The sequence below is a fragment of the Cibotium barometz genome, chromosome 21, assembly GCF_041138505.1.
Source record: "Cibotium barometz isolate CiBa-2024 chromosome 21, ASM4113850v1, whole genome shotgun sequence".
Classification (NCBI taxonomy): Eukaryota; Viridiplantae; Streptophyta; class Polypodiopsida; order Cyatheales; family Cibotiaceae; genus Cibotium; species Cibotium barometz.
In genome coordinates, this window is record NC_141066.1 from 27,305,487 (window position 1) to 27,315,390 (window position 9,904).

General features: G+C 41.8%; 2 protein-coding genes across 2 annotated transcripts; both read right to left on the reverse strand.

The window, feature by feature from the left end:
- Nucleotides 1-2,802: 2,802 nt before the first annotated feature.
- On the reverse strand, nucleotides 2,803-7,743 carry LOC147627015 (uncharacterized). The gene is made up of 16 exons (XM_086816133.1): nucleotides 7,430-7,743; nucleotides 7,190-7,265; nucleotides 6,178-6,309; nucleotides 5,687-6,089; nucleotides 5,386-5,481; nucleotides 5,216-5,295; nucleotides 5,027-5,102; nucleotides 4,759-4,941; nucleotides 4,530-4,634; nucleotides 4,323-4,418; nucleotides 4,079-4,171; nucleotides 3,960-4,001; nucleotides 3,824-3,865; nucleotides 3,516-3,643; nucleotides 3,292-3,418; nucleotides 2,803-3,081 (listed from the first exon to the last, which is right to left on the reverse strand). The coding sequence occupies exons 1-4, from the start codon at nucleotides 7,500-7,502 to the stop codon at nucleotides 6,050-6,052; spliced, it is 321 nt and encodes a 106-aa protein (XP_086672259.1). The 5' UTR covers nucleotides 7,503-7,743; the 3' UTR covers nucleotides 2,803-3,081; nucleotides 3,292-3,418; nucleotides 3,516-3,643; nucleotides 3,824-3,865; nucleotides 3,960-4,001; nucleotides 4,079-4,171; nucleotides 4,323-4,418; nucleotides 4,530-4,634; nucleotides 4,759-4,941; nucleotides 5,027-5,102; nucleotides 5,216-5,295; nucleotides 5,386-5,481; nucleotides 5,687-6,049.
- LOC147627016 (uncharacterized) lies at nucleotides 2,893-5,983 on the reverse strand. The gene is made up of 12 exons (XM_086815222.1): nucleotides 5,687-5,983; nucleotides 5,386-5,481; nucleotides 5,216-5,295; nucleotides 5,027-5,102; nucleotides 4,759-4,941; nucleotides 4,530-4,634; nucleotides 4,323-4,418; nucleotides 4,079-4,171; nucleotides 3,824-3,865; nucleotides 3,516-3,643; nucleotides 3,292-3,418; nucleotides 2,893-3,081 (listed from the first exon to the last, which is right to left on the reverse strand). The coding sequence occupies exons 1-12, from the start codon at nucleotides 5,981-5,983 to the stop codon at nucleotides 2,893-2,895; spliced, it is 1,512 nt and encodes a 503-aa protein (XP_086671348.1).
- Nucleotides 7,744-9,904: the final 2,161 nt, after the last annotated feature.

Sequence of the window (9,904 nt, forward strand, 5' to 3'; positions counted from 1 at the left end):
CTTGGAGACCTCAAGGGTTACGAGCTCAGCCATTGGAAAGATCCTCAATGAGATAGTTACAGTTCACCAGGTAATCTCTTTTTGGATGTGTTTCAAGGAGGGTTAGGGTGAGCCATAACAATCTCTAGATGGGGAGACCATGGTGGGTGTATGCCTAATTCATGGTACGCTTTTCAACCATGTCTCCTGAAGAGATCTGAGTTGTCAAACCACGCAGCCTACTACAAGGGACACATTAACCAACAAGATGTGCGCATAAGGGCTTGCTTGTTAATGCTCCTCCAGACCTCTACCTCCCTTCTTCCATTGCTAACAGCCATAGAATTCTTGGTAACCTCAACAAATACTATACACTTGCATGTGATTGTCGAAAAAAGAAAAAAGAGAAGAAGCAATCACATGCAATAGCCCCAACCACCATTAGGATCCCATTTGTTATTAACCTTTTCTAAACTAACTAGCTTCTTCATCCCCTTTGGAGAATCAAAGACATGCAACATCTACTTATCAACACCAAGCATACATTTACCCCTCAACAAAGTCTTCAATCCGATCACGAGGATACTCGACGTAAGGAAGGGGGAATGTTAACCCCATTTTATGGTTAACAAGGTTTGCCACACCCAATTATATGCCAAAGCATGAGTAATCTACATCAAATGTCAAGGATGGACACACCAAACTCGTGTACAAACAAGCCAAGAAGCAATGGTATCCAAATCTCAACCGTGGACAGATGCTCGTAAAGATCCGAAGGATAATTAATGGTGTTTTTCACTCCAAAAGTGTATGGTAATGAGCTAAGATGTGCTCCCTAATGTATGGTGTTTTTCGCTCCAAAAGTGTATGGTAATGAGCTAAGATGTGCTCCCTAATGTACCGGTTGGATGATGAGTTAGTGTTGTGGGGTGGTACATGTAAGAGTTGTGGACCATGGTGATCCCTATGAGCCTTGGGTTTGCTACAATGTGTGCACAACCATGGTCTATGCAGTGAAGATGTATATACACTACCTTTTGGTGGCCAACAAATTTATATTCTTTGTGGAAAACCAGGCATTATTATATCTTGTCAACAAGCCTTACACCATGGGTTGAATTACACGATGGTTTGCTCTTACTCTTAGACTTTAACTGCACAGTCACTACAAGAAAAGAAACGTAACATGTTCTGATGCTATGAATTCCTAATTGGGAGCTCACCATTGGGATCATTGATGATATGCCACATGCATGCTTGTTCAAGATAGATATATGGTGCTTGATTGAAGTAATGAAATATCTCAATACCTCGCATATGGTTTTCCACAAGATCGACTATTGAACAAAGATAAGATACGACAACTTATCAAGCTAGCGGCACCATATCAACTAATAGTAAAAGAGTTATATAAGATAGGTAAAGATGATATTTTATGAAGATGCATTTGTAAGGATGAATTTATACATATGCTAAAGGATACACACTTCATGATTGCAAGAGGACACTTCACTGGGAAAGTGCTTGCACGAAAGGTTCTCCAAGCAAGGTACAAAAAATGATTCAACCAAAACATTAAGGACAAGGAGCTTAAAGAGGACATGAAACAAGAAGCAATAAACAAAAAAAGATAAAACTTCAAGGATTGGGATCATTCAAAACTAAAATTACTCCACAAGGATCAGACAAAATTGAGACCCTTGATGGTATCGAGACAAATAGATACATCAATGTGAGTAAGCTTAAAAACTGTTATAGACCTAACCCAAGGCATGCTTGCTCAAATCCATAAAAAGAAAGAAGAGAAAAAAGAGCAAAATAGGGTAAAAAGACTCACCCAAGATGAGGCTATAGCCAAGATCAACAAAGCAAAACAACAAATGGAAAAGACACTGCTAAAAAACATTGCTACACTATCATTCATGGAGGATAAATATTTAGATATTGAGTCTACAAGGGTTAACATTCAAGTGTTTATGGCTAGAAACAATAACACATACCCCATGCTTTGCCCAAATTTGGCATTTCAAAGGATTCCAAGATATTCAATATAATTGACATCTTTAAAATGCCTTTCTCAAGCAGACTAGGTGGTCTTTCCACTTGGAATGAGCACACAAAACGTTTGTGAAGAAGCTATTTTTTGGTTGAACAAACCATGGAGAACTAATGGTTGACTCTAAGGTTATTATGCATAGGTGCATTGGTAAAGACATTTTGAGGTTATTATGCATAGGAAAGGTAATGGTTATTGTGCATATGTGAATTGGTAAGAACACTCTAAGTTGTCATGTCCAAGGCGTGCACAAATGGCACAATAAGAAAGAGGACTTGGTTCTAAGTGTTGGCACTCAAATCAACACTCTTTTAAGGACTTTGGCAGCCAGATTTGGAAAGATCAAAGGACTAATGTAATTAAGAACTGTAAGGAGATACAAGGATCCCTCATTCATCTATTATGGACATACTAGACATAATTCATGAGCTTAAGTTTTGTATTTCTCACGAATGCCTCAATGTAGTGTGTATGCAGAAGCATGTATGCATGTGTGTACATGTCTATAAAGCAAAAAGTAGCCTGCTTGACATACTTATCCATCAAGATTACTTATAAAATAAGTTAACACTATCAATTGGATGAAATGGATTGCCAGAGCACAAGTGGATGGAAAGACTTGTCAGAGGAAACTGGATAAAACAAAGAAATAAAGCTTCACCACCTGCTCTAGACAGCTGAAACCCAAGCTCTGACAGCAAACAAACTTATGGCAAAAAAAAGAAAGATATCAGGGACATGAAGAAAAAAGTGCCCACTTCGGCATGTTACAAACAGGCTCGCTGTAAGTTCAAAGAGACTTTGTATACAAAGCTGTAATAGGTGTGTACTGCTTGAGAGCTGTGTTAAGAATTGCATTATAATCGAATGATTGAAACCCTCGCACGTTCTGGCCACTGCTCCTTTCCATCATCAGGCAATGGATTTGTGAACATGTCAGTGAAAGTGCCACCATGCATGCCTTTGGCAAGCCTGCCAGGGTTTATGCATAATGTACTCCCATACTTTTCCTTATTCCACTGAGAATCATGCATAGATCCTAGTGTCTGCAACAGACAAGCAGAAAATAATCATCTTTTCTGGTTCTCATTTTTGCTTCATGCTAACACATGGTTAAGACGTCAATTGCCATTCAAACACATTCTAGGGACAATTTGAAACAAAGGCTAGCACACATTGCATGCAAAGAAGAGTGATGTTCCAACAATGCAGCTACTTGGGACTTGGGAGTGTTGAAAGACATGCCTTGCACTTACTTTGACAAATGGAGATAGATCAGAAGGTGTGATCAAAATCTCCAGTTGGTTAGAAAATGGCAAAGCCCCAACAGAGAGTGAAAGATCGAGAGGCACACCAGCAGCTGCTGGGAAAAGAGGATAGAAACTGCTCATACAACAATGAGGAATGTGGTATCAGACACATGCCTCCAGAAAGATATCTTCAGTGTTTGAAAGACCAAAGAGGTAGGTGAAAACACAACCTGCGTTGGCCGATTATGTGAGAAGCTAGCTTTGCAAGTCTATCACTCGAAGCACCTGCAGGAGCCCGTGCCGCTTCTTCGCTGCTTAAGTGCCGTAACACATCTACTGTGCAGCATCCAATTGTCAACTGCACTCAAAGGATCATATCACTATCCACCCCACATTGTCGTGCTGAAACATGCGATGTGTACTATGCTCCTAGTATTTCCTTGCAAGTAGCCCCACTGATGATCTTCTAGCTTCCTTGCATGCTTCCGCATAGGTGAGGACTTGGTGACAATCATAAAAGCTCACACAGGAATCATACCTCATTCAATGAGAAGAGCCCAGGATTTCCCAACAAAGTGATCTGCAACCAAAAATGGAATCAAGCATATTGGTATGAGATCACCATAGGCTGAGATTGATGCACATATATTTGGCTAGCAGATCGCAACAGGTACCTGATGATCTGGGTCTTTAAAACCGGTAGTATCAAATGGAGGCTACATGGGAAAGAAGCATGGATCAGAATCCAAGTCTTTTCATATACAAGGCAGCATAACTTGAACCAAAAATCTACCTGAGGAAACACAAAATCATGGTGGGCATCTCGTGTTGATGGAACCAATACCACCCTAGCACCGCTTCCCATCTCTTCACAATACTCTTCAATCTGTTTGAAAACCACATCATCCCATAGACTATAATAAAATACTTCATGAAGCCTGTACATTATGGGGGATCTCTCCCATCCAATGGGCCGGCGAGGGATGACTATAAAACCTTTTAGGTACTCAAGCGAGTCCAAGATGAAGAAGCCTTACCCTTGTTCTGACTTCTTCCTGGAATATCTGATGAAATGTTCTATCAACAGCACCAAGCTTGATTTGAGGATGCTCAGAATCAACAAAGGGGCCCATCTGCAAAGAATATGAAGATTTGATCTACTTTGCTCGATGATATTTAGGCACTTCATTCTCTTCCATGAAGTTTAAGCTCCAAATAAACAAAGGGATTAGAGCTACACAAACCAGTAGTAGGAGATTGGGCTGCTTCTTCCTCGCAAAATCTAGAAGCTCCACTAAAGGCTCATATGCAAGGTTATCGCTTGTCGTGAAAGGTCCCGCTGCAACAACCTTTTCACCGTGCACAATGAGGGGTTATACTCACAATGGTTAAAACCTCAATCCATTGAAAAGACTGTATATACTTCCAGTTGGGACAAATACACACATCCTAAGAAGATCATTTTTTGCATACCATTGACAAATGCTTGGACTTTCTGTTTGCAGATATGGATATGCTTGCATCAAGCACCTGCCGTTTGGATTGAGGCGCCTGAGATTCAGAGGCCTCATCATGCACAAGCATTGGGATGGAGTCCACTATGCGGGAAGCAACCAAACAGTGACCACTTGGATTGTGGCCTTCTACTCCAATAATCTGTACATAACATGGTACGATATCATGCTTCCTATGGGTTTCTGGTCTTTAAACAAATATGCTGAGGTTGCAACCGAACATTCACCTGACCGGGGAAAAGAGAGAACCGTTCCAAGCTGTTGAGATCAAGGCGCACTCTATGTCCACCTGAATGCTCAACACTGCAAGAAAAAAGTAACATTAATCAGTTAAAAAACAGAGTACTCCATTCATATCATTCCCTTGTTTGTAAAATCATAATAAAAACACTTCCAGCAAGTTACATTAAGCTTACCTCCCTTGAAGAAGCACGGACTTGACATTTAAGTGGCCCTCTCCATCACAGCACACCATTCCAACCACAAAGGTGCGCTCCTGCATTGATAGTTCTGACATGTTAGATGAAACAACAGGTAATGTCTTTACATGGATCACTCAGGCAAATATTGCTGTTGTTGGCTTTACCTGTGATGCCACAAAGACTTCATTATCCACTGCCAAACCCTCACTCTTAGCGAGAACCTTGGCAAAATCCTTGATCCTCTTTTCCAAGGCATTAAACTGTCATCAAAGCACTGTGTGGTAATTCCTTTGGCATACAAAGCATGAGTATATAACATGCACGTTCCTAAAAGGTGAATTTGGGCATGTTCCTAGATTCATCTAAGTATATATATATACAAAGCATGATGTTAAAAAAAAACACTATCTGGATTTCTGGCTTAGAGTGGTGCTATGGGGGCATGCTCAAGGTAGAATGGTGTACCCTGTCCTCAGTCCGGTCAAACATAAATCGGCTCCCAGGCTTCGGTACCCCACTCAAGATACGCAATTCAGACGTTTGGATTGGTCGAAGCCGCCACAAAACATCATCCTCTGATACACTCTCGAGAGGCTCAGCCACATGCATATCAGGAAGGTCCTTGTTCAAAACAAATTGGACTTTGAGTTTGGTTGACCTTTGGTTGAAGGGTGTGGCAGGGCTGCTGTTTTCATGGCGGCTCTTAGACTTGTTTACTAAACCTGGGGTTTTTGGACCAAAAATCGTATCATCCACATCCATCCTGGTGGCCTTAGTCTTGAACAAATCATCATGTGGGGTTTTGGTGGTAGTTTTAGCTGGAGTGGTTTAATGTTCTTCATCCTCCTCATTGTCAGCATGTAGCAACCTGAAAATTGCTATGATTAGGAAGCAGACATCTACACTGGATTGACATAAAAGTTCACTGTATTTGGCTCCATTGGATAATCTCATACATGTCAACATCATCCTTTGAGTAAAAATGGAAGTCGCTTTGCTTCCGTCGGAACTCATCCCGTTGCTCGTTTTGTATGAATTGGCGGAAATTGTCCAGCTGGGTGCCCAAAACCCTTCCACCTTCCAACCGCCTGGCTCAAAAAAACAAAAAGAGCATGTATTTTTTCACACAAACTAAAATTTGTTTTAAAAAGGCATCAACTTTGCTGTTACGTTAGAACAGCGCTTAATATGTGTGTTGTATGCACATGCGTGTCTGTGAATGTGGCTGGGTGTAACTTTTCCATGCAATAGTGCTATTTGGGCCTGGAATAGTGCTATGGGGGTAAGCTCAACACATGCCTTTGTCGATTGTCACTCTTTTATATCGACAATGAGCACTTGTCCCAGCAGACCATCAAATGTAGAAATCCAGCGCCAGTATCAGACATATCCGAGTGTAGCTTTCAGGGTACAAAGCATTGATTCTCTTTATAAAGGCATAGACTATGTGAAAACCTCATTTTAATGCATTGGGGAGTACCCATTTTCTCTCAGAAACCCTATGAGCAGCAGTAAAGGTCTAGCCTAATCAGGAGCTGACACATCAAACATTAGGGGCATTTTCTATTGCAGAACTAGGGTCAATTCATGGGCTGTGATTCATGATATGCCAATTGATAGTAACTATGATGGAATGAAATAAATTCAAAGTGTATGTTATGCAAATATGGCTCTGTCATACTGTATAAGGAATAAACGCCAGAGTCAAGAATGGGTGGACAAGCACAAATTACTGGCCGTCATGTGTCACTGGAAGGGAGCATTGTGGGCTGGAATGCATCGAGTCAGCAACAAGCAGAATTCAAGGCAGGTCATCTGGTCACTTTTGAACTGCAAGTGTGTGGAAATGTGCAGACTAGCGATCTTGGAGGGGGTTTGGTCGTGCGGGAGCAGCTGTCTTTGAATATGTACGAAAATACAGAAAATCGTGTGCTGAAAAAGAGTAATTCTTGATCTGATTACACTTACAAATTCAGGTAGAAAAGCTCCCAGTTGGATACGAGCTCTGCAGGGCTGAGATCAAAGCTGGCACACAGAGAGGCACCTGAACATACATAGTATAAAAGTCTATCCTTTTATAGGCCCCTGGAGAGAACCCAAGAAAAAGCACCTCAAAGCAGGTCTTATCGCCTCTGAAAGACTAAAAATTCGAACAGTCTCACACACACACACACACACACACACACACACAGAGTGGCAGGCCCTTACATTGTTTAGCAACTTCTTGGTCGTCCAGAATGAAGCCGTTTGCGGCGAACTCTTTAATCAGCTCTTGCTCCATGGATATGGCGTTGAGCAGAAACCTTAACCCTCTGCAGAAAGATTACCCACTTCAGGTACACTTCACCGGCCGCAGAAACCCTAATCCCCTGCAGAAACCCTAATTTAATGCAAATACGCTAACCCACAGCAGAAACCAAGGAGATCAAGGCGGATATGGCAAGAAACCCCAGCACAGCAACCCTGGTCCAGAGCCGAAACCCTGGTGCAGAAACCCAAGTACAGTGGAACTTGGCGGGAAAACGCCCTCGACATGTTTTAAGTCAAAAAACATTCTCGCTCTCCCATTCTCGTTCGTAAAAAACGCGAAGGTTCGAAACACGAAAATCGACACCAAGAGATGGGCCCTCGGGTTAGTTATAGGATGAGAGGTGTAGCCAATCACCCCGAAACTTGTTGCCAATGTGCAGCAAGACCATCTTGGCTAGCTCGCTCTCCCATTCTCGTTCGTAAAAAACGCGAAGGTTCGACACCAAGAGATGGGCCCTCGGGTTAGTTATAGGATGAGAGGTGTAGCCAATCACCCCGAAACTTGTTGCCAATGTGCAGCAAGACCATCTTGGCTAGCTCGCTCTCCCATTCTCGTTCGTAAAAAACGCGAAGGTTCGAAACAAGAAAAAAAAACATTCTCAAAATTATTGCACAATTTTGATTTAAAAAAAGTTGCAATAATTTTTATAATACTTGAATACAATTTGACACTGGACAGTCTGGGTGTTTAGCCGATTTAGTAATATACTTTTGTGTCAAGTAATTCAGTTACTTCTGCACCGGGCTTATTAACCACCGTGGAAGTCTCATAATCTCCACCCATACTGCACAAGCCTCTTGGAGGCTTCTATTTACACCAAAGAGTGGGTCAAAGGGCACCAGCTTCTGCCCCAGAAAGAGCAGAGCCCTCGCGAATAAATCAACCACAGTTTGCCCTTTTTGTGAGACCACCTTAAAGAAGCCCTTCCCAAGATAAAAGATCTGTGAGACCACCTTCTCATGAAGAATATCATCTTGCAACCATTTTCTTGATTCCGCCTTACTCAGCGGTCTCCCTGGACAAAACAAAATAGCACTGCACATAGAGAACAATCCAATCTGTCTCCTCACCAGCTCAGAGGAGATACTCGTACATACCTTTCTTTGGTCAATGATCCTTTTCTAAGCTTGTGCATTCAATCTCGCCGAAATCTAGTCCGGATGAAGCTTCTTCGCTTCTCTCTCCCTCCTGCTCCCTCACGATTCCTCTTCATCTCTTCATTTGGCTCCCAATCCCCCCTAGCCTCCATCGCCAGCCTCATTGATTTGTTCTCGAGAACCTACCATCTTTTAAGCGTCACCACCCCGCCCACTGACATGCGCAAGAGATGTGGCAGCCACCCTACATACGATTGCATGCACTCCCACGTGCTGAGTGGAAGCTTCCCTCTTCTTCCCCAACCTTGAGTTCTCAAAGCCTTTATAATTGAAATATTTTCTTCTTTGTGCCATGTGGTGTTAAAATTGGCTACTTACTTGCTCCTTTTGCTACTTGAATTCCTCGCTACTTAAGGGATGCTTTGATTTCAATCAAACCACTTTGAATGGGAATAGAAAATACCCCCAAAAAAATCCTATGGTTCTAAATTAGTTACAAACAAGGAGGATGCCTCAAAGAAAATAGGTGGGTGGGCGAGGATGGACAAGGTAGACTCCCCATCCATGAGCAATGGGCAGGGAAGATCTTACTTTTTTGGGGAAAGGTGGGTATCCACACCAAACGTTTAACCCCCTTAGACTATTTACGCATTCCCCACCACATCTCAACCATCAATTGATCAAAAGGTGGGTCTCGTTAACCCCCTTAGGCTATTTACACATTCCCCACCACATCTCAACCATCAATTGATCATCTTTCATTTGTAAGCTTGGGAGCCCACTAGTGTTGCTTGAGGATTAACCATCCTTCTTATCAAAAGGATTCTTTAGGAGGGCCTTTCTTCTTGGATATTCTTCTACTTTGTACAAACAAGTCTCCTTCTCATCAAAAGGATCAGCTTGGTTTGGGAATCCTCCTCCTTTTCAATGACACCGGTGTCGAGAGATCCTTTGACTTCTTAACCCTTAATTGGCTAGTCTATAACATAAATTCAACCTAAATTTTTAATCAACACAGAGGGGTGTGCAAAAAAGAAGTTGTTGCAAGTGCTTATAATAATCACCTCTCCCCCATCAAGGGAAAAATGATTTTTGTAACATTCACTAGAAACAATGTGCATTCATCTAACTACGGAAGGTGGATTTTTATGGACTACTATATTTTTCAAATTATTTTTCTTGTGTTTTGTGGTCTATTCAGAAGTAAATTTCTAAATAAGTAGGATTAAGGTCAAAAATAGGTTTAGAAACATAAAATCAGCTCTAGAGGATCAA